Here is a 25,835-nt window from a genome sequence, read left to right on the forward strand (position 1 = left end):
AGTGAAATTGTACTTTGTATGAAGTTGTGGGCTTGATTTTCCATATTTCAGTTTGGTCATTATGTTGTCAACTGTTCAAATTATATATTTTAAGTAACAGTAAATGCAATACTTGGGGTTTTACTTTATACTATTTTACTACCTTACAGTATACAGGATCACCTATGAAAAATATTATAAAAGAATTCAGTAACTTATCTTTTTTTGAATGTAAATTATGTTCATAAAAAGATAGCATTCACTTTTTGAAATTTCACATTTACATTAATCTTTTTATACTGAACTAATATTTTTACTTTATATATTCAATATATAAATAATAAATCAATACTTTCTTGCATAGTAAAAAAAACCTACAAAATATCGGTTAATTATAAAAAAATGTACATAAATACACTGCAGAAGATAAAAACAAGAATTCTGTCAAATAATAAAATTCCATAAACAGATGACTATATGAAATTATTTAAAAAATTCCAATTTACATTCTTAATTAAATATTTCCTCAATAATGTTAGCATTCCAGAAGGTTTAACTTCCTTAAAATACTGTCTAAATATTTAGACAAAAATTAGCTAAAATGCTACAAATAAATTTACAACTGTGAAAAAATGAACAAATATCCACATTAATAAAACCAAATGAATATATACAACTAAATTTAGTGTACAATCAAAGTACTGATGGATTTGATGCAAAAGAATATACAGTATTAAACATATATTTAGGAACTTAAAAAAGTTAATATATTATTTCTATGAAAGTTAAATATTAAGATCACTAAATCACTTAAATAACTACTCTGAAATTCCTATTTTATTATTACGAAAGAAACAATAATGTTTTAAATTGTGTTAATTTGAAATAAATTGGAGAAGATGGAAGTTTGTAGCAGAACCTTATAAAAAATAACGAGGAATGTTGATTATACCTAACATCACTACAGATTAATAAAAGAAAAGAGTTTTCAATGTATGAAGCAAGTAAACTAGGATATAGCATGAAATGGATAATTTGAAAATGAATGATAAGTATTATACAGAAAGGTATAGGAAGTAGCAACAAACCAATTAAATTAAAAATAACTTGTAGCTGATGACAAACACATTGATTTGGTTTTGAGACTGGAAGAAATACATATGATGGTGTTTTACTGCTATGAAATATCATTTTTTATTCCTTTTTTAGAGCTGTATTTTATAAAATGACTTCAGCTATTTGCCAACAGTTAATGAAAAAAAATACTTTAGTCCTTGAAGCATGCATTAATAATAAAATTAACTAGACATTACATTTTCAAAATAACATAAAATCAATAATTACTAAAAATAATAACATTTATTCTTAGTTTTGTTAATCAAGTAAATAATGACTACTAATAAATTTACTATCAATGAAATTTTATTGGCAAGCTTGATAATACAAAAATAGAAATTTCTGAAACAGGAAGTGATAAAATTACTTATCAATGTTAATAAAATGCAATCTATCAATGCATTTAAACAACTACCAATGGTTGATGTTTTTCATGCAAGAACATTTTATTTAATATTTATAACAAATATTATAACATAAATTAACTGCAGTTTTATAAAAAATCAGTTAAAACTGTATTCATAGAAAAATTGAATAAATGAGTTGAGAAAAACAGACTAACAAAAATTTCACTGAACAGACATGTGCTTGCAAAAAAAATTTGAATTAACTTAAATAACAATATGCCCAGCAATGAAGCTTTAGAAAAAATTATATGACATAGTAACATCTAACATCTAGCTAATGTACAGGTTCTGGGTAAGGCAGTAACTTTATGGGGTGATATTATCTTTTCTACCTTAAATTTTCATGATAAGACTGCAGTAGGAAGTGTCAAGCTAGAATTTTCTAGGAGTTGGCAGCCATTTCTTCATTAGAGGATCAGTGTGGGAGAGTGAACTTTTTTTGTGCTTGTAAAATTGTCTAAGAACTCCTATCTTGGAGTTGAAAAACAAGACAAACTAGCAACTGAAGTATCTATTAAGTAAAATGACTACTGCTTATCAAAATACCTTTTTAATCTAATCTCCCTTCTATGTTCTTTGTGATTACAAAAAAAAAGTGTATACCAGTTATGTAAATATTTTCTAAAAGCTAGAGAATAATTGTGTCAGCGAACGAATTCCTTCAAAAACTACATCAAACATTTCCCAGTTATGTTTTTCAAAGAAATTTAAAAGTTTCCCATAATTTTGAAAATATGGATAATAGAAAAACTGATTACTATTTTTCTTTTATTTTATGAAGTGCTTGTTTTAACAATGAAAGCCTCACAGAAACTGGAAAGTAAAGGAAACTAATGTGAATTAATTAAATTTGCTAATAAGGAAACTTTTTTTTTATTTTAATTTACAAATAAATAAAAAGTATTTTTTTGTCCGCGCTAATCTCAAAATCTACAGAACCAATTTCAATGACACTTTGCATGCTCATAGCAGCTGCTAAGCAGAAGGGTTTTCACTTTGTATGATATCGATATGTTTAAAAAGAACCGGAGTTATTAGAAATTTTGCACACTTACCTTCTTAACAAGCCCATAAGTTAGTCCCAACAATGTGCCGCATTACTCACTCCACCCTTCTGTTGCCACCTTTATGTCATAGTTTCTTCAATAGCAGAATTGATCGAAAAGGTATGTGGACTCATTTGAGCCTATAACTTTATGTTTTGATTTAAAGACTCCAGTTTCCAGTAATATGTTTTGCAATGACCATCAGTAAGTCACAAAGTCAAACTTTATGTTCAGCTGCTGTAGATTTATGAGCTGCTTGCTTTTCTTATGGGCAATTGTATGTGGCATGTTCTGGAGTAAGCAAGAGCAGTGAGCTCTTTATTTGCTGTGATAACGGAAGAACCAAAAATGTAGTTTATAACGAGGCGCTGATGTAAAAATTTATATAAAAACACTACTTGCATTAATCTACAGAAATAATAATTTCATGTATCTCTCTATTTATATGAATCGTGTTACTGCATGTTTATAAATATCTCAAAATTATCAAATATTGATTTTACATACAGATGACACTAGAATGATGAATATCTATTACTCCATACTTTGGATATTCATAAATCACAAAAAGAAATATTTTACACATACAGTGTAAAATATTTTACACTGTTAGTGATTTATAAACTTGAGAATTGCTACAACAGTTGCTACAGTTCGCGTGTGAAGCTGTGGGAAGCCTGTTAGTACAATATAACTCTTTTTGAAAGTAAAGACTATGAATGCAAGCAATAATATAACATAATAAATCTTTATAAATTTTGGACTTCTGTAATACAATATAAAAAAACATAAATTGACAAATAAATTGGTAATATGAGAAATTATGTCAATTAAAACTTCTAACTAAAAAGGCAAATGCAGTAATTTTTAAACAATTTTTCCCCGATTTCTTCAAAAATTAGGTAATTATATTAGATAGATGTTAATGATATTAAATTTAATCTTGTTCATTTAGATTAGCAAAATACAAAAAGCAACGGTTTTCTGTTATGCAAACAGTATTCACTAGTGGAGAAATCTACAATTACGTTACATTAACAAGGGTAGTTCTTAAAATGGCTTTCCCAAGTGGTTACAGTTCTTACACTGGGAAAAGGTTGGGTGGTCAAACAAAATAGTTAAATATTAGAAACATGTGTCTTGAAATGAAGTTGGGCTATTGCTGTGAAAACTATGTCCAATTATGGAAGGAATACATTATGAGTGTTAAGAGAAAATTGGTTGCTGGCAAAATAAAATTGTTATTTTTGGGTACGGCATTAGTGTTACAAGCACTTCTTAAATTTCTATAGAAACTGAATGGAGGAAAATGCAAATAATACCACCCTTTGGGTAAAATCGTGAAAAGGTTTGCTTCTTCAGTCTACGAGCATCTGTACAAGCATAGGATGTTTAATTATAGAATTAGTTTAGAAATTGTTAAAAAAAATGTAAAAAATATAGACTGCATAATTTGTGGTAAAGTGAAAGTGATACACCTAGTGCACAGAATCAATGTGATAGCATGTAGTGTAATTAAATTTGAATACATCAATTTTTTTTTTCGGATTTCACAATGGTAGCGATAAGTGAAATATTAACTTGTGGTTTCCTTCATATTCTTTAATGAACTAAATTTACTAGTGGTATACATCAATAAGCCCATTAAAATACAGAAGATACCATAATCCTTCATTCTGTTCTTCCCTGTCAAAGGCTGTATAGTGAAGATAATTATTACTCTCAAAGAAGGCACCTCTAATTGGTACATATTGTACACAAAGTACTTTATTTGCATTACAATATATTTTTATGTTGATCTGAATAATAACTAAATAAAAAAATTAATTTGTTAAATTATTTAAAACTACTTTGGTTGTAATTTTATCTTTTAACAATTCCCAACTTGATTCTCAGATTATCATACATCAAATAACATCAAAGGTACAACCACGAGGAAATATGGTAATATTTTCAGAAAGATCTTGGTTCATCCAAAAGTATTAAAATGTACAGTACTGCCATTATAAACATAGTTAAAAAAAATAAATAAAAAAAAAATATATATATATATATATATATATATGTGTGTGTGTGTGTGTGTGTGTGGTGTGTATATATATATATATATATATATATATATATATATATATATATATAAACTACATTAATACTACTTTTTTTTATTAATTTCATATTATTCAATTTAAAAGCAAGAAATATTTAATTAAATACTTCCCTTAAGCAGGATCACTTAAAAATAATGTATGATAATTTTGTTTCTAATCAAAATGGACCATGCAAAATGATCAAACCTTGTTTGTGATAAAATGGATGGATGGATGGATGTGAAAGTCATACATTATGCCAGTATTTTAAAACATCTAAAAAATTAATCATTAAACATTAGCTAATGATAATTTCTGAAAGATGTCTTGAATTACTAATGAATAGATTAAACTGAAAATATTTTATATTTACTTTAAATATCTATTAAAATTAATAGGTTAGATTAATTTTTTATAATTGATTAATATGTTATAAATAGATGACACTCGCACAATGAAAATAAGCAATCACATTAATGATAAATGTTATTGAATGAGAATGGGAACTATAGAAAGAAATTATTGTTTTATTAATACAATTCAATTTTAATGATAAGAAACCTGAGACAACATATCTGTACATCACTGTTCCACCAGAAATTTGTTTTTGTTATGAAACTACTAGATGAACTCAATGTTGTCTGTTCTGAGCTGTAAATATAACAGTTACAGAAGATCTGATCTAAGATATAAGCCACTCTTCAAAGTGCATAGCAATCCTTAAAACCAACAATCATACAGATATTGGGATGAATGATTTGTTCCACATCACCATGCAAAGCCGAACAAAATGCAGTTTGCATTTAATTCTACAAGCAATATCTTTAGTCGGCATACAAAGTGATTGTATAGTATGTGGCATACATTCTCGAGAAAGCAACCGAACAGTGGTTATCTGCAACTGATGTGTTACATAAATCAAAGCCAAAAAGAATGGGAGTAGAAAGCTCAAGGAACAAATTAATATATGTTCCGTTCTAAATCAATTATGGCTGCCCCAATCAAACAATAAACATTTCTAGGACCATAAATAATAACATACACCACCATAACCAGTTCTAAAAGCTCCCAAAACCTTATTTTATGGTTTTCTGGATTACAGCAGAAACTTTGTGACATTTACTGCTATAGGCACCCTTTTACCTGATTAATTTCTTTAAACTTGGTGAAATTTTAATCAAAATTTTAACATTTCAAAGTTTATATAAAAATGAATCTGGTAATAATAAATAGCAAAAATATTCAGTATGGGTTAAATAAAAAAAATCCTCAAAAACTTTTAGACTACAGAGAGAAGCATCTTGCAGAGCAAGCCTAAGGACTGTCTATCAAGAGTCCATAGAAAATCATAAAGGAACATTGAAAATAACTGCTTATATGATGTCTATTGGAATCTTAAGATAGAAGATTATAGAGTATAACAATAATTAATATGGCCGCCCTCTGTGGTGCGAGTGGTAGCGTCTCTGCCCTTTTACCCAGAGGTCCTGAGTTCAAATCCTGGTCAGGTATGGCATTTTTCATAATGCTAAAAATTTCCATTTGAGCTAAATGATCATAGCAATCAATGCCCACACATTTCATTAGACAAACAATCATTTCATAAATTTTAGTTATAACTAAAAAAAAAATGAGTGATCTGAAAATTAATGCTTCATTTTTTTTAATTGGTACTCATTCTTTAGAGGTTTTAATATGTGATAAAATAAATAAAAACCATTTGATAATAATATCAACGTGAATCCAGCTCCTATCCCTCCATTCTTGTGTACCTCATTTACTTGCTAAATAAAATATAAAAATACAAACAAGTCACCAGTATATACTTACTGTTCCTATATAGTTATATTAACATAGGTATAAATCACAGAATTACATGTAACCTTAAGAATAAAACTTTAAAAAATGTGCTAAAACTCACATTAATATACAAAATTAATTAGCTGCAAAATATATTTTACTAAAATAATAAATAAATGCAAAATGTTTTACTGAAAAAATAAATTGAGTAATAATCACATAAATAAAAGAAATAAAATTATGAAATAAATTCTAAAAACTAGTACAAAAACTAAATAGTACAGAATCACTATAGAAGATTACTAACTGTAAAAACTAATTACAAAATAACTTATTGTACATTTTAAAATCTAAAAAATGACTATTGATATGTGCATAAAAGTAAAAAGTCTAGATAGAGGTAAAGTCTTAGAATTAAGGAGGACGGTAACCAAAAACTATGTATGAGTGTGTTGTATGAAACTGAAGCATGGACGATGAGGAAGTGGATTGAAAATCGTTGGATGTGGATATGGAGAAATTAAAATGAATGGATATACTGAGGAATGAAGAAGTAATGAACAAGAAATAATAAAAAAATTGATTAGGACATGTGGTAAGAGAAGGTAGATTCTTGACAAATACAATTGAAAGGTCAGTAGAAGGAGAAAAGAAGGGAGGAACAATGAAGTTAACAAATGATGATGAGATGAAGTTTAAAACTACAAGGGAACAAAGGAAAAAACTTTGGACGGAAATGGATGGAAACATCAGTGGTGTAAGAGACCCACTGCCGGGCAAAACACTGAATGATGATAATGTATACAAGGTCATCCTTTCAAACCTGGCTTGGAACAGATGCTCACAAAAATATCAGTGCAGTCAACCAGACACTGGCTGTCCTGATGATACACAACTGTTGCATAAATTATCTAAAATGTAAACCACTAACATTTTTTTCTGGTCTGAAGTGTAATATATATATATATAAATCACTCTATTAATTCATTAGAATTTTTAGATGTATTGTACAGAACTTAACTATTTATTACTGTGATATTTATAATAATTATATTCATTTTACACAGGTATTGTTTACAATAGCTAATAAGAATAATCTCTCATGAAATTTGTAATATCCAAAATGAAAATACATATGCTGTAGATTGTGAACAACTTTGGACTGCTATATTTATTAATTAAGATACAATGAGGAATGTAAAAGAAAATCTACTTTGACAGCCTAAAAAAAAAAATCTAACCTTCACAGCTCTACTGATCAGCAATCTCTCTTACAGTCAATTTATAATAAGATCTAATTCTGCAAAAGAGTGCTATGTAAAAATGAATCTCCTATTTACAACACAATAGTTACATATAATTGATTATTCTGATAAATAATACAAACTGTTCTCAATTCTTTTTAAATAAACAGAAATTCAACTAGTTAGTAAAAATTAAGCAAACCCTCGCAGGAACATTTTTCAATTTTTACAATTAGAAAATTGGTTTTCTACAAAATTTAATGTTTAACAAGAGACCAAAAAAAACTGCTCAGAGATGTTTTTGTTTATATCATAAAATGTTTTAAAAACCAAATACTAATAGAAGAAAAATTCCCAGCACTTTAGCACATGCTAAAATATATACACATATTAGTAGCAATAATATAGCAATTGTTTCACATGGATCTGTAATATTATTTTAAAAATTGCCAAGAAATAAAAAAAAAAACCAATATATGCTATGAAGTACAATTTATCAGTCAAAAGCAAAAGAATATCACTACTTAAATTTAATAAAAATTCAGAAGCTGCAACGGTATGCTTTAAATTTCAATTATCTAAATATGTTATAATAGTGACAATAAAATATTACGAGACAAATTTGTTTCACTAAATAATTAGGATACAGTAAAAGTACTTGGAGCATTAAGAATAAATTATAGAACTGAAAACAATAATTTCAGATAAAGTAATGTAACTACAATATGTAACTGTACAACTTTAAATTAAAGTATTAGATCCAAATAAAGTTGGATAAAATAAACAATAATGATATATAAAAAAATTCTTTATAAGTTTATACTTTCACCGGAGACTAGAAATTTAAGTCCTTGACAAATTTGATGTACATAGCGAAAAAGCACATAAGCAAACCTTGAGATAATAAACGGCAAGCGGACAAGATTCTAAAAAAAAAGTTAAAGAAAAAATGTTAAGCAAAAATTACTTTTACACCTTAACAGATAAGTAGGCAATCACGTTCTTGAATAGATTCAACGGACCATTCCTACAGCAGCTTAGTCAAAGACTTCGTATCTCGTAAGCTAATAAACACAACATTTACAACTGCATGATAAATAATGTAACTCACTACGTACTATTTTAAGAATGTAGAGTAAAATGTAAGAATTACCTAAGGAAATGTTCTTTAAAGCCAACAATCAATAACAGGAGCGTTATCAAATCAAATTACAAAAAAGAAGTTATCACCGCACGTGGAATATGAGTGAAGGTGTATCACTGCTAACTTGATTTTGCTATTTGTAAAGATTTTTTTATCCATCAATCTTAAGTTAACTTCATAAAGAAATTACAAATTTGAAAAAAATAATAGCTTCCTAAGATCGCATTATTGAAATCATAAGAATAAAACTGAATAGTAAAAGTAGGATAAATGCCGACAAATAATGAAACCATTACCTTTGGTTGAATTAATATTGATACTGAAAAGTTAATGAATTTCAGAAAAAATTGAATTTATTAAGGCAAAAATAATATATTTAGGATTAGAAATGGATGAATATTGCTACAAATGTTATTAACGGTTTGGTGGTTTAAACCAGATTGAACGCCCATCCTTTAAAGTCAGCTGACGAATCACATGATAAAGTTACGGGGCTGGGCTAACTAGTAGTGAGTGTTTTACTTGACAGTGTTTCGGTTATTTTGTCAGAATTGGCAATATTCTGTGATAATGCCTTTTTGTGGTCCAAAGTTGTCTTTGTGCGGCGTAATTATAAGTGTGTGGGGAATTGTACAATTGGTAAGAATTTCAGTTTATTTCTTTGCAGTGCAGAAATACAATTAAATAAACACATCCCACTATAAGTGGTTATTTTTTCAAGCAATTTTTCATTATTGTATAGTTTGGAACAATTTTTGTTTCTTATTTCCTTGTGTGAATACCTTAAATAATTTCGAGTTTAAAAACCTTACCCGAAGTAAGTTTAAATTTTCTTCAGTCATATTGTAGGTTGGGAATTTTGGTACTTTTAATGCTAGGATCATTTTATGATTAGCTTCACTTAACATTTATAATCGAAAAGGTTTATTGTCGCCGTTTTTACAGTCTTATAAAAGTTTAAATTATAAACTTTTTCAATGCCAAACCAAGCGAAAGATTTTATACTTTGAAAAGTTTTAAAAGAACTATTACAAAATATTTTCTGCCATCTTCACTGACTGGCCAATGTAAATAATCTGTATATGCTTGCTTACTGTCTGTTTTGGAAAATATTTCTCCCCTGCAGGATTACTTTTATATGTTTATGTATTGAAGATCATTTGTATGTTATGTGTGTTGCAAAATTTCCACCGATTTTTTTCCATTTAACAGTAATATGTATTTAAAACAATTCCTCAGTGTTGTAAAATTAAATGTATACAGTCTTAAAAGAGGGGTAATTTCTATGGCATTTTGTATCCTTAGCCTAGATTTTATTTTATTTTATCTTAATAAATATGAACAATATGGAAAAGAAAAAGGTAAAATATGACAGAAGATTATTTAAATCTTAGGCAGTTTGATAAAGTATAAAATGAAGAGATTTGTGGCAGAATCATGTATACAGATTAATTAGGTTGGTAAGCTATGAATTAAAAGGCATCTTCTAATCTCAATTAATTTGTTAATTAAGGGATTATAGAAGTTAAAGGAGTAGAGACAAAAAGGGTGGAGTACATGCAACAGATAAGTTAGCATATAAGAAGTAGCAGCAGTATTGAAACTAAAAGTGCATTATGATGGCAAGACAGACAGTATCTATAATTTGTCTATTGATTAAGTTTTTTTTGCAGCATTATGGATGTATTCACCAGTTGGTCTGTTATTTATAATAGCAAAAGAATTCTGGTACAAAAAAAAATTTCTTGTTTATTAGTGTAATATTATTTTATCTATGTTTTTGGCAGTGTTATAATTGATAGTCAATATTAACTCATTTTTTGAAATATAAGTTATGTTTATGAACTTAATATTTTTTTTATTTTGTCGCTCTTTACATGCCCAAAAGTGATAAATTATGAGATTTCTTTTACAAGAAATCTACGGTTTACATGTACTTCCATTTCCAGGTGTCATTAAGCTCAACTTGCTTATCTTATTTGTCTTTTTGACAGACTATTGCTTTGCAATATGGGTTAGACTATTTTCTTTTAAAGTTGTACTGACACTTTGTTTTTTCTCTGTTAACAAAAGAGGAAAATTACAAAAATAAAATAGCAGTACTATTCCATATTACATTTTTCTCAGTATTTAAACCAGACCTCTCTCATTTATGTTTGGCACACAAGTTTTATTCTGTTCTGTTGCTCACTCTCTGTTATATTGATTAAAAAATGTGAAAATAAATTTTAACCTAACTTATTGTTAAGGTACAGCACTCAAAATTTTAATTCAGTTTACTTTCGCCTTATAAAAGAAAAACAAAGAAATTCTTTGTTTTTACTTATACTTACAAGGTAGAAATTAGGATTATTGAAAAAAAAATTAAACTTTATTAACCTCTATTTAAGTACTAACCTGTTAATACTTTTGTATGTAAATCAGTATGGTACTTGTGTTTCACATAACACTGGTTCAGAAAAATTACATTGGTTACAAAGTAACAAAGTTTCATGGTTGTTTGTCATGCTGCCTTCTGCGCATGCATGTTTAAAGTTGGTGGGGTTACTTGTGTGAAATTTGATTCTGATTGCTTCATTTGCTATCGGGTATTACAGTGTAAACATATCTGCTTCATCAGCAGTTTCCACCAAGGAGGATTGGTTTGCTTGGCATTTCTCCCACCACCACCCCATTCGGTCGCCTCAAAAAGCATAAGACCAAATGTCTGTGCCACAAACGGCTACTGAGCCACGAAACAGTTTAGCGACCAGTGTTCTAACTGGCTTCTAGAGCTAACCTAAACGCATGGTAAGCGAAATAAGCGTGGTACCATACACCACTCGCGTGTCCCACCACCCACTTGTCATAAATCACTAAAATGGGTAGGCGCACCCTGTCAACTATTAAAACATATATGACTATCAGTAATTAATTAATCTTGTCAAAGACAGCAATTCGCTGCCACGCCTAGGCCGCTGAATGCCAGCAAGTACCTGTCCACCATTAAAGCACTTGGAGCCTTAATCTGGCTGGTAGCCAGCCATATCTCTCAGCTAACTACAGCAGCGTAGTAGGAGTCTTTTCCCTTAGATAAACTACTGATGCTGGTTGAACAAAGCAATCGCATCAAGGAACTCCCACACAGTCCAACAATGCGGCTCTTGCCACATTGACTCGCTGCTTGTGAGTGGCCAATCTTCCCCTTGACCTGTAAGTTCCAGGGTGGCCTGAGTTCTGGCCCTCCCCAAGAGCTCATCAACCCCCCAATCGAACATCATGTGTTTGTTTGATTGGACCTCCCCGCGTCAGCTCATCAGCTGCCAGGTGGAACTGAAACAAATATTAGTTTAAATTTACATGGTTGAAACGCACTCGGGCTTCCGTTGCCCTTAAAAATGAAGGAGAGTCATACCATCGCCCCAAATCCTGTATAAATCTGTACCTTCCCGTATTCGTGGCGTGCCATTCTTGCTGCCATGCTTCCATCACGAGGCTGTAAAGCCTCCTCCACAGGCGGGAATCCTTTTGAGCAATCCTCATAAGCTTGTGCATCACAGAGATGGCGTCTGCCGCTACTTGCTTAATGGTGTTGCTAAACAGCAACCTCTCATCAAACAAAACACCTAGGTACTTATGAACTCGAACTCGACTGATTACACACCTTTATACTTAATACGGGGGTTATGACTGTATTGTAATTTGTCTGCACCCTTGAGAAGCATAAACTTTGTCTTGGGCACAGAAATCCTTAAATTTTGAATGTCCATCCAGCCCTCTGTGGTTGACAAAAGTCGCCTGCGGTCGTGAAGTACCACGAACTAACAGGTAACAGTCATTGGCGAAAGCCTGGGCCGTGACCCCTTCCGGGAATGTCACTCCCAAAAATACCAGGTTCCACAGCAAGGGACCGAGGATGGAGCCCTCCGGGCTTCCCCTGTTGATGGATTTTTCCACACTAGGTGCATATCCTTAAACAGAGCCGTGCGATCCAACAAGTAGTCACGTTCTACGGCCTGCAGTGCTGCTGGAACATTGCGGTGTTCCAACTCATAGAGGACAGAACTCCAACACAAGGAAGGAAATGCTGCCTCTATATCAATAAAAATTGCCAAAATATATTTACAGTCTGCGCTTTCAACCTCGGCAAGAGCATTTAAGATGCAATCCTTGGTGCCAACCCCTTTCATGAAGCCATACTGGCCTCGAATTAGAAATGAGTTCTTATCGACGCATTCCCAGAGCCGTTCCACAACCAGTCTTTCAAGCAACTTGCCGATTACCGGCAAGAGGCTGATGAGTCGATAACTGCTGACCTCACTCTGATCTTTTCCTGATTTTAAGAGCACCTTCACCAATGGTGCAAGGGGCCTGTGCTGATCCAGGCCCCGTAGGTCATAATGACCCTAATTTGGAGCTCTTGAACCGCCACCGTAAGCGATCTCATAGGTTATAAGCGTATGATCACTCACACTGGCCTCGGGCCAGACAGTCCAACTACTAATAAGACAATGTGAGCTGCAGTTGGCAGTTTTATAATTTATACTAACTGTATTGTTAATGTAAGAACTCTTGAATTTTATAAAAACAGATTATGGAGTGTTCAGTTGGCATTCACTCTGAAACAGTATGTCACAAATTGACTTACAATAGATCTTCAGTATTGCATGATATTTTAAAGTTTACTGAAGAGCAAATAACATTAATATATTTAAGAAGTGGATGTTATGAAACAAAAAATATCTGTACTTTTCATAAAACCAAATATTTAGATAAATATTTTCATATTAATGGGAAAAGTTGCTCTGACCCATTTAGCGGTTGCATTAAATTGGTTACGAAAACTCTTTGAAACTTTCAACAAACAATCCAAATTTAAAATTAATTCCAAGCAGAGCCCTGTGTACAGAGTGCTTAAACAAAATACAAAATGTTATTAAAATGTGTCCAAGATTTTTACCAGAATGATGTAAGGCAAGGATTGTGTCTCTGTAAGACAAGGTGATGGGAAGAAAATTAATATTCAAAAAAGGCTTATCTTATGTAACTGAAAAGAATTCTACACAGCCTTCAAAGAAAATCATAATTTAAAAATTCTTTTTCCAAATTTGCTGATCTAAGATCTAAATTTTGTGTTCTGGTTAGTGGGTCAGATATTCACTCTGTTTGTGTGTGTCATACCCACCAAAATGTAAAATTCATTTTATCTGCTCTAAAAATGAAATTGATTATAAAATTCTCCTTTCAACCATGGTATGTGATATAGAAAATGAAACATGCATGATGTCACTGTGAAAAGTGTCCAGGCATTAATGAAATGCTCAGATTACTGCAAGAGAGCTGGGATGATTTTGAGTCTGAAATTATCTTCAAACAGTGACTTTCTGTTGACCATTGCAAACTAACTACTCAAATTCTTACATTACAAGAGTACTTAGATAAACTTACTGAAAGTATAAATAATTTAAAAAGGCATCATTTTGTTGCAAAGAAACAAGCTAATTTTTCTCAACATTAAAATGGAAAACTTGTTGGAGGGTGAATGTATTACAACTGGAGACTTCTCTCAAAATTTTCCTTTTGCGATACAGGATGAAGTCCAGTCATAGGTCAAACATTTATGCCACAATACATCCATTTCTCATACATTTTAAAAAAGAAGGAAAATTACAAACCCAAAGTTACTGTTTGATTAGTGAGTACTTGTAGCACATTACTACATCATTCTTCTGCTTCTGGAAGCAAGTTATAAATGAAGTAAAAACACTGTTACCGCAAGTTAAACAGTCTTTTTATTTTTCTGAAAAATAAAGTCCAGTATAAAAACAAACAAAAATTTAATAAATTTGTGTTACCATCAAGAAGATTTTTAAATTACAGCTGAATTTTTTTTTGCCTTATACCATGTTACCATTTGATGTTATTGGTGGAATTGTAAAAAAGATTGACTAAAGCAAGCCTTCAAAGGACAGTCAACAATCAAATTGTTTTACCTTCTGAAATGTACAATTATTGCAAAGACAATATTAAAAATGTAACATTTATTTTTTGCTCAAATAAAGATACATTTAAAATACATTTTCAAATAAAGATGTTCAAGAGATTGAAGAATACTTCAGTTATCAGGTAATCACAACAGTTCAAGAAACAAGAACCTTTAATAGTTATGTTCCAACAAGTCAGAATCTGGGCAACCTCTGAATCAGAAACATTTACGTTAGTGTCTGCATACAAGGACATTAGTGTTTCTGATTGCTTTATAGGTTTACCAAAGCCAAAGTGTAAAAATTATATCTGCTGCGTGTACGATGGCAAGTGGTGGTTAGGTGAAATCGTTGAAGTCAAAATACATGAAAATGAAAAGGAATATCAAATACACTTTTTCCATTTGCAGGGTCTTGGTACTCCATTCAAGAAATCATTGAGGGATAATCAAACATGGGTTCAACTGAAAAATATTTTAAAGATTCTCACACCTTCAAAGCTTTTTCTGTTAACTACTGGAGTAGGACACAATATTACACCAAAGATGAATGAGGACTTACTTAAGTTTTACTCAATAAAAAGGTGGCAGGAGCACTAAGTTACATTACTTAAGTTTGTTATCAAAAAGTGCAAGATTTATTCATAACTTCTATTAGGAGGAATAAAGTTAGGTAAAATTGAAATGAACAACTTGTTAATAATGCATTTGAATTGTTTATAAATTTATAATTATTATTTATCATTCTGCACTTGACTATTTATTAATTATCAATTTATTCAGTCTAATGAATTTAGCTGTAATTTTTATAACCTGAAAAAAATACATACATCAGTATTTTTGTGTACATTGTTTGCAGTTAGAAGGAGTAGTGTTTGTAGCGATCTTGTTGACTTTATTACTTTTCAATCCCTTTGAGTAACAAAATAAATTTTATATGGTTTTAAAGTGCATAAAAAGTACTCACTGGTATAAACATTTCAGATTTTTGCCTCCTTATTATGTCTACTTATTTTCCCACCTTAAGTAAATAATCTCTTGAGTTTCTCCCCAAAAGTTAGACCTTTTAAGAAATGAAAATCATCTTATCAAATCATTGTTTGGCACCTGTAAATATGAAACATGTAGTTCGTCGTTATTTTGTTAATTAAAAATATTAATTTAATTTATCTTTGTGTTTACATTTTTGATGTGCACCATTTGCTAAACATCCACCTCTCACGAACTGGGTAACACAACTGTTTTCATGTAACTCTACACAATATTTTGGCTTATGAGAAATGACCTTATTATGTGTACATTGTCATTTTAATAAGTTGCTAAATCAACTAAATAATTTTCCCACCAATTTATTTTATTAATTTATTTAATTTTATTTTTCAGAAACAATATTATTGTTAATAAATTTTTATAGTACCATAAATCTACTTAAATATGTGCTCAAAAAATGTTCATTAAAACCTGAATTGCAATTTATTTTATTACTTAACATCTTCATGTATTTACTTTAATATTATTTCATGTGTTTATGTTTAAAATAATTAATACCACGATTCTATTTTTATTTTATTATTATTTGCTTATTTTGTGATGCTGTTTGATCAAGATTTCCCTTGACCAGGTAAATATTTGAACATTCCTTTTTTTAAATCTATGCTGGTTTTTAGTTTTTTTTTTAGGTAAGCCGCTTGTTACCTACACATTACTGATGTGGTCCATATAATGTATTATTATTTACCAATCAAAATAAAAGATTTATTTACGTATAAATAAATATTATAAGTACATATTTATTTATATGCAATGCCAACTTCAATGGCAAATGGCGAGGTCTTGAGGAGTTTATTCCAGTCAAGGGTGATATTTTTTTTTATATGCTATGAAATTTCCATTGTTATATTCACATACACAAGCTTTGTGTAAAAAAATCAACTTTGCAGCATTGTACTCTCTGGTACACATTGGCAGTTATGAATTTCTTCAATTCACAAACATCCTTTGGGTTTTGTACTATTACTTTTATAATTACATCATTAATTTCTGTTTCATAACAACATTTATTTGTTAATCTTCATTTTATAGTTGACCTGCTGTTTTCAAATGGCAGAATAATTGCCGGATATGATGCAGTAGTGTGCATAATAACCTGAACATATGGCATTTTTTTTGTTTATCTTTGTTGTGCTTGACCACACCCTTCTTTAAGTTGTCTGTGTAATGTGAGGTTAATGTTCTTTGGTTATATAGTAATTTTCATGTTATAAGTAATGTATTGTGAAAGCTTATTTCATTTTTTATTATAAAATCATATTTTTTGGTTTTGTTTCGAATATACAAAAATGGACATAGCTCTAAGAAAGTGTTTGAATATTGTTTGTTTCTTTCTGAGCATGACACAATGACAGATAGCTTTTGGGTGTGTGTTGAACTAGGGACAGTGAATGCTATTTTAAAACAATTTAAAGAAACTGGTTCCTTTCATCTCAAAGACAAGGCAAATATGGCCGTAAAGAAAACTATTACAACACAGAGTTGGTTATTTGTGAGAAAAAGTAAACTTGATGCAAAATTATCTGCTGCGGACTTAAATCGAGAATTATCAGCCAGTGGAACAGATTTCCATGTAACAACTGTGAAAATTATGTACAATATTGATAATTTCTTTAACTTCTTGCAACTGAATGGAAAGCTCGTTGGCCAGCTAAAATACCAATATAAAAATAATGGCTGTGGGCCAAAGAACATGATAATTGAGTCAAAGAAGATTGGAAGAATGTTAATGTTTTGCGATGAATCATAATTTTATGTTCAGGAACAAATGGCTCCATATGTTAGAAAAACATCAAATGAGGATACATCATTGGCTCAAATCCAACAATCTGTTAAATATCCCCAGAAAAAATGTTTTGGGAGTTGTTTAATATCTGAAGACCTTTATTCATTACTTCCAGTCGGTGTTGTATATATCAACACTCTGAAGGAAAGGGCTGCGACAACTTCAAAATAAATTTCCACAAAGCAATGGAATGTTCCAGAAAGATTTGATGCCATGCCATACAGCAAAAAAATGGAAAAATGTTTTTGAAGACTGAAACAAAGTGTTCCCTTGGTCAGGTAACTCCCCATACTTAAACCCAATTGAAAATCTTTGGACAGTAGTCAAAAAACGAATTATACAAAAAAAATTGACCTCATTAAAGCAATAATATATAGTTTTATGATATGGAAATCAAAAAATGTGTAAACACTTGTTGAATTGATGCCAAATCATGTAGATCAAGTTATTAAGAATAAAGGACATATTAATTACTTGATATTTACAAATTGTACAGGTATGATTTTTTTTAAAATAAAGTTACTTTTTATTAAATAACATCTATGTTCGGATTATTTTCATGCTACTGTAATCTAGAAAACATAGCTGTTTATAGAATGGCTGAAACTAGATTATATAAAATTAAAATAAATCCAGTGAGTGCCTTTTAATTTTTTTTATCTCTTGCTCTACCATGGCTGGTTATAGCTAAACAGTGGCCTATTCATAATTAAATTGTTGTTTTCTAATGGCTCATTGAAGATTTGTTCCAATTGTCTTTTGGCCTCCATGGCGCGAGTGGCAGCAACTCGGCCTTTCATCTGGAGGTCCTGGGTTAAAATCCCGGTCAGGCATGGCATTTTCATATATGCTACACAAATCATTCATCTCATCCTCTGAAGCAATACCTAATGGTTGTTTTTTTGGCATTTTATATAGTTTTATCAAATTATATTTGTTTTATGTGAACCAGTAGTTTAACTGCAAATGTGTAATAAAATTGTTTTTTGTCTATTATAATATAATAGTAGTGCAGTAGGGAATTACATTTTTTAAATTCCATTATGGATTTCATTACCATGAGCCATTGCTCCTTATGGATGGTTTATAAATAGTTATTTTAAATTGTTGCAGGTATTAATGGGTTTCTTTTACTACATGCATGCTGTTGCCCTTGTTGAAGATTTACCAATTGATGAACATTACGATTCTGCACATGACTTTTATGTTGCAGCTGAAAAGGGATATAATTTGGTAATTATTTTATTTATGCAACTTAAAATACAGATAAAAATAAGAAAAAAAATTTCAGAAAAATTTTGAGTACTCTTAAATTGTGTTTTTAGAGCTTGCATTTCTATTGTTTTTAAAATTAAGTTTATCACATGTGTGCTATGTTTAATATTAAACGTATAAATAGTAATTTTATTGCATTATTGAAGTTGTTATATGATTTTTTTTTAGTAAGTTTGTGTATTGTAAAATGGTTAATTGAATGAAAAAAAATTGTTAATTTCTTTTATCACTTATTATTGTATTATTTTTTCTTTTAATGCATTCTTTCTGATCTGTATTGCCAGTTATTTTCACATATTACTGTGAGAAAAAATTTAAAAAAGCTAGAAAAGATTCTCCACAGAAAAAGTAAAACAAAATGTGTTGTGAAAAGAAAATATAAAAATGATCTTCCAATGTGATTATTAAAGATTTGAAGATGCTGAAGGTTTTATTTAATGATTGTTTTCAGTAGCAGTAATTTTTTTATATGTACTAATTATTTACGAGTGAAAAGTAACAGCCATTTGTAATAAAATTATTTTAATATTATGAGTATGTAGTAGTTAATAATTCATTTACATACCTTGTATAAATATTAATGTAATACATTTATAAAAACATTGTTTACATTAACATACTTCATAGAGTTTTTTCCCCAATGTTTTCCTTTAAGGTAGAGAATTCTTTATGTACAGCTCTTTAAGAAAAAAAGATTTTATTTATAAATTACCTTCTGCTGTATACAGAAGAAGCAGCTTTAAAATTTAGCAGCCGATGGTCATTGAGTAGATAAATTATCAAAAGATGATTACTATTTCTTCACTCATCTCTGTGGGATGGATAAATATTATATGCTTTTTAAATAATTTTTAAGCATCAACATAAAAGTTTGAGGTTTGAAATTTTCATACATTTTTAAATGTGGATATCCACCTGGGGAAAATCCCTTGCAGTAATTGTTGTACCCTCCTCTTTTTAAATCACAATTCTATTATTAATCTTCTGATGGTTATTCACTCCCATCAAAACCACGGTTAATGCTTTTTTGTGAACTCATTTCAGCATAGATATTTTTGTTCAACAATTGATAAATTAAACTTACTTGTTGTTGTTAATCAGATTGAATCTTTTTAAATTTATCCAATAGTAATTTTATTTTTGATTGGCTTAAAAAAAGGCAGGCAGTACTCAGTTTGAGATAGATAGATTTTCAAAAATATTTGTTCAGGCCATACGTTTTTTAAATGCATTTCATTAAATAAATATAGATTCCTTTTTTCCATTCTGCAGAGTAAATTAGTTACTCCAATGATCCTATGATAAGTTTTTCTAAATAATCTATACAGCAGCTACAAAAAGTGTTTTAAACTAAAAATTATATTTTCAGTAAAATTATATTGCTTAAAAGGGACTTTATGGCCACTCTGCTCGAGTTCAATATCTGTTTGAAAAATGGTTCTCTGCATTTAACTTGCATTCCTACACTTTTTACATGTGTTTGTTAATTTAACCTAATTTTATTTATTTTTTAGATATTAGAATGTTTCAGGAGCAAATTAAAAAAAACAAATATATATTTTAATTTAAAAAATGTAACATAACTCCTTTTAATGATTTCTCTACAGTGTAGAAATATGAGTTTGATACAGGGAGGGTTATTGTATATAACAGTTAACTAGGAACAAAATTGAATTTCTAATTTAGCACAGGGAACAAAATATGTGATCTTAATATAACTTTCATAATGAATTCAAATATGTAAACATATTTTCTCAATCACCCACTGTTGTTTTATTGCGATTGTAGCTAAACTTTGAAAGTGTACGAATTTAATCCACATAAACCACTGTTCAACTTGCTTAAAATGTAGTAATAGTAGTTTCCCTTATGAGTTTTGCATTTTGAACATCCCAATAATGGTTGATAAAATTTACAAGCAGTTTTGCATGCTTATTGTCGGTGATAACTGTTTTCCGTAACTGAGATTTCCTGTTAAAAGCAATCCCTATGCTTGTACTATGGTGTCAAGATTGTTCAGAAAGAAATCTCTGTGTCAATCCAAGAAATTAATTTTATGGGGGATTTTGCACCCCATATATTTGTATGACTAATAAATCCATACTTTCGCAGTAGTTGAGGGTTTTTCTAAAACATTTCAGACAACACTTTTAAATGACTACAATATTAATTTGGCTTTCATATCTACTCAAAATTCTTATTTGGGAACCCACAAAAATTCCTTCCTTCATTTTGGCATCATTAACATAAACTTTTTTATTCAAACAATGAAATCCAGTACATTTTTCTCGTATCACCTTAACAAAATTTTTGAAAAGTCCTAATTTTATAAGCAGGGCAGGTTGAGGAATCATTTCAGAATTAACTAGAGGATGTATAACATTTTTCTGTCCAAGCGTATGGATTAGTGGTTGGGTTTCAATTAACCACACATCTCAGGAATGGTCGATCTGAGACTACAAGACTACACTTCATTTACATTCATATATATCATCCTTTGAAGTAATACCTTTTTGGTTCCAGAGACTAAACAGCAAAAGAGAAAGAGGTGTAAGTGCTTCATGCTTTGGCCATTCCTTTTTGTTATGATTTGCTTTGTTCCTGCTGTCCCATTCATACAAAAATGATTAAAATTTAGTACAGCCAAGCTGCAAACAGTACTTTTTGAATTGAATTTTTTCTAACAGGATTTTCATATCATCATAAGTTTCTTTTATTGTAATTACATATGCTAATGGCATAGAAGGAAATTTATTGCCATTGTGCACGAGTACAACCTTTAAATTAGTTTTCAAAGAATCTGTGAACAGTCTCCATTCTGTAGTTTTGTTCATGATGAAGTCCATTCAGCACAAATATTGTTACAACACACTAAACCATTTTCTTCAGAATATAAATTTTAAAACTCTTCCTAACAATTACCAAAGAAACACATGTTAATAACAGTATAGAAAAGATCCCAGACTTTCAGCCTAAATCCTAAAAACTTGGCTTGTTTCTTTCAAATCCCAAACAAGGTCATAATTCACCTGGAGTCATAGATGAAGTTCTCAGGAAGATGATGATTCTACTTCAAATTTAGTATCGTCTTGCTTCTCATGTCAAACTTCAGTGCTACTTCATATTCTGATCCGTCTCTCTATATAGATAATACACTAAGAAAAGGCGATTGTTTTACACCGCTTATAAGACACCATACACAAATACCCATAATCATGGTATTGCTGGATAGGGAATTATCCCAAAGTGTGCATCAGATGAAAAAGAAAGTAAAAAAGTGCTGAAAGTTAGTGCTGAAAAAAGTACCAGAATCAGTACTAATATTTTGTACTAAGATAGCAATGTTTTTTTATATTAGCAATATTTGTCATGTTTTTAATATTCTGTACAGTTAGTTACTGTTACATATCAATCATAGTTACTTTTCCCTCCATTTAGAAATAAATTATTACTGCAGTTAACATGATTTTTATTTTTATAAAATTTAAATTAAACTTTAAGTTATGTAAACTAAGCAGAAGCACTGTATGAAATTTTCATATGGGTCTGCTCACTGAAGTTGAGATGTGTGGAGGATGCGATAGAGGTAAGTTCTAACCTTGAGGCACTGGCCTTAAAGTTAATGGTAAATTCAGATACTCCACTGTGTATTTGAATTTATTTATATCTTTGAATACAGAAAAAAACAGTGACAAAAATGGCCTTGTGGTTCATACTATACCATCAGTATGGCAAAAGTTATATGCTGATTACCCCTATCAGCATCTGTCATGACATTTCTCACAGGTTGAGCAGCAGATGTAAGAGACCCAGTTCTCATTTTGATCCCCAACTGTAGGGCTAAACTTGATCATTGTTCCTTAAATGTAAATCTCCACATGCATAACAGCAGTTATCTGGATCATTATCGCACTTTCTTGGCATATTTATTTACAGACCCAAGACACTTGACATCTAAATGTAAATCAGTGGAATGAATCCATAGTACTTGCATATACAGTGAACATTTAAACAATATTGGTGTACTGACTGCATAATTCAGAAGATTCCTCTTTGCTGACAAGTCAGAACCTATATAAATGAATTAACAGTTAGCTATTGTCTTCATAATATTATGTTTATACCCCACCTACTGTTAGAAATCATTTAAAACATTCTTATATGTGTATGCAACTTATCGTACTTAAAGTAATACTTAAAAGCGTTGTTGCTCAAAACTGTTGTGATTGAAAACTTATGTTGCAAGTCAAATTATGGGTAATCTTGACAGTGTTGGATTGTAACAGGTCACATGACCTAATCCTTGTCTGGCATTGAAAGTAAACTTTTATAATGGTGCAAATATTAAGTAACATTAAATAAGAACACATTGCGATTAAATTATGAGTGAAAATGTTTAAAATTAATTTTAATGTTTATTTACTGACAAATTTTATTGCATCAAGTGTTTATTAATATTTACTTTGTTTGCTTATTCATTTCTATTTTTATTTCAGAATGCTTATAACTGCTGGATTGCAGCTTGCCTGTATGTTTTCACATTAATAGTGTCTGGCCATCAATTCTACATGAACAGCCGTACTTCATTATAAATATCTGTTGTAAATTATAATTAATAAGTCATCCTTCATAATGTATAAAGTATTAATTCTCTTAGGTTTTTGTGGTAATATTTTTATCATTGTTTTTAGAAATGTAAAAATTAAGCACACTACTTTATTTATTTTTAAATAGTGTCATTGATAAAAAGATTATGATCAGTATAGTCATTTTTTTTCTGGAACTTATTAAATGGAACTCTCCCATAGCTTTTTTTTTTGTGTAAGACAAAATATTCCATTAATGGTTTTTATGTTTATCAAAGTATGAAATGTTATGATATAATATTGGTGTATGTGTAATAATTAATTTTTAATTGTATATTAGTCTTTTAGTGAATAATCATTCCTTTTTTACCTGTTCACAAATAACAAAGCTATCAATATGAATTCTTATTTTGTCAAAAAATAATATTTTAAATATGATGTTAACAAAAAGTTATTTTCTAAATTCCTTTTCATAATGTTTATTTTTTTATATCCTCCTTTTTTTCACTGTATGTTAATCCTTTCTACTCATTCTGTGTAAATTCAGTGAAATCATTGATCTTACACAATTAATTTATTGTAAAGTTATTGTTTGTAGAGATATTAAGTACACTTACAATTGTTTTCATGTTGTAAATTATGTAATAGATTTTTAAAAAATGTAAATAAATTGATTTTCAACATAGTTTAAGTTTTCCTTAAACATTTCTAACCTGATGCTGCCTTTAGCATTGAAATTTAAGTTATATAAATTAAGAAGTATTATTTTTATTTCATAAAGAAATGATTAATTATTTATGTCCCATTGTTCTATCTCAAAAATTCTCCACAACAAAGAATATTCTAATCAGAAAAATGTTTTCTATTTTTTTACACATCGTTGAAAAATATATTTAATTTTTGTAAAATTAATTTATGTAAAAGGTAAAATGTATCTACAGCAGAATTGTTTTTTATCAGTTAGATTTTCTGGTATGGGCTCTTCCAAACAACTGTGCATAAATTCACCTCTGTGAAAATAGGATTGTTCAGTGATACTGGCATAATGTGTCTAATTTTCTTTAGATGAAATTAAGTACAGATATCTAATTTAAACTGCTAATCATAAGATTACAGTTGGCAATTGAGGTAATGCTCAGAGGCAAGATGATGTCACATTCAACTTATCATCTCATCATGAGGCTTGTGTATGAAGCTAATCATATGAAATAGCAGCTTTATATTACTTATGATTTGATTATAATTACATTATCAATCATTATTATTTCTATTTTAGTTATAATTATTAGGACAGATAATTACGCTGGTCAACATAAAATTTGGACTAAAAAGGGAGTAGATGTTCTATATAGTATTTTACATGCTGAATCTGAATATGTATGAACATACAACCCATCATGTAACATTCTTAAGTTACAACTCCTTATGTTCCATGATTCATGGAACAAAGCTAGTACATCTGTACGCTTGGTTACCCAAATCTGATTTACATTGTGATGCATGCTGTAGACCTATGTTTGATAAAAAACAGTCGAATGATGTCAAGCCAGACATATAGACATGTCAGCGAGTCAAATAATGAGTATTCTTCAGTATGAGTTCGGCTCTTGGATGACTTGCTGTATTCTTTAATTGTGGTAGTGGTTTTATCAAACACATATTATAAAGACTGTTTGATAGTGATGCCATAAATTTAGTGAAAAATTTTTATAACAGAACAACTTTTGGTATTTTTTATTGAACATCACGATTTGTTAAGTCGTGTGTGTTTTATTGCCCTCCATGGTGAAACAATTGTATGAAGTAATGTAAGTATTTATAAATTAAAACTTAATTGATTAGTAATTAAGTATTTCTGTAATATTCTAGTTTATTTTTATTCATTAAAACAATTTTGAATTTTACCATGAATAAAAATTGGACTTGTAAAAATTCTCTAAATATTTTTTGTTACGTTTCTGTAGAATTCTCCAAAAATATCAATGAAAATCAGTACTGAATCTGCTTATTATTATTATTTTGAATACTGTAGGAATGAAAGAAACATATTAAAGTATGCCAAAAATTTTATAAGCTGTTAAGTATGATGAACATTTATGGCGAATCATTGCTGACTTGAAAGTGATAGGGCTTCTTCCTGGTCTCTTTTTTTTCATGTTTAGCTTCCGGTAACTACAGTTTAGATAATTCTTCAGAGGATGAATGAGGATGATATGTATGAGTGTGTAAATGAAGTGTAGTCTTGTACATTCTCAGTTCGACCATTCCTGAGATGTGTGGTTAATTGAAACCCAACCACCAAAGAACACCGGTATCCACGATCTAGTATTCAAATCCGTGTAAAAATAACTGG

At 29.8% G+C, this 25,835-nt stretch overlaps 2 protein-coding genes across 5 annotated transcripts in view; one reads left to right on the plus strand and one right to left on the minus strand.

Moving 5' to 3' along the window:
- The window catches only part of exu (maternal protein exuperantia), a 52,684-nt gene extending 43,734 nt beyond the window's left edge, over positions 1-8,950 (minus strand). For 2 of the 4 annotated variants that reach the window (XM_075361001.1, XM_075361003.1), the window contains exon 1: positions 8,833-8,950. The gene's annotated coding sequence lies outside the window, so the exon portion shown is untranslated. Of the gene's footprint in view, positions 1-2,557; positions 2,874-8,654; positions 8,758-8,832 lie in introns of those variants that run through there. The other 2 variants (XM_075361002.1, XM_075361005.1) reach the window with 2 other exon arrangements.
- A 333-nt stretch (positions 8,951-9,283) lies between these two features.
- On the plus strand, positions 9,284-24,149 carry RNASEK (Ribonuclease kappa). Its single transcript, XM_075361007.1, has 3 exons — positions 9,284-9,462; positions 18,735-18,854; positions 23,393-24,149. Exons 1-3 carry the CDS (start codon positions 9,394-9,396, stop codon positions 23,486-23,488), a joined length of 285 nt encoding a protein of 94 aa, XP_075217122.1. The 5' UTR covers positions 9,284-9,393; the 3' UTR covers positions 23,489-24,149.
- The last annotated feature ends 1,686 nt before the right edge of the window (positions 24,150-25,835 follow it).

This window comes from Lycorma delicatula, chromosome 3 (assembly GCF_047948215.1).
Source record: "Lycorma delicatula isolate Av1 chromosome 3, ASM4794821v1, whole genome shotgun sequence".
NCBI classification, from domain to species: domain Eukaryota; kingdom Metazoa; phylum Arthropoda; class Insecta; order Hemiptera; family Fulgoridae; genus Lycorma; species Lycorma delicatula.

Coding starts and splice junctions, on each gene's coding strand:
- RNASEK (XM_075361007.1), top strand. CDS start 9,394: ATGCCTTTTTGTGGTCCAAAGTTGTCTTTGTGCGGCGTAATTATAAGT. Junction 9,463..18,734: donor TGTGGGGAATTGTACAATTG/GTAAGAATTTCA, acceptor AAATTGTTGCAG/GTATTAATGGGTTTCTTTTA. Junction 18,855..23,392: donor CTGAAAAGGGATATAATTTG/GTAATTATTTTA, acceptor TTTTTATTTCAG/AATGCTTATAACTGCTGGAT.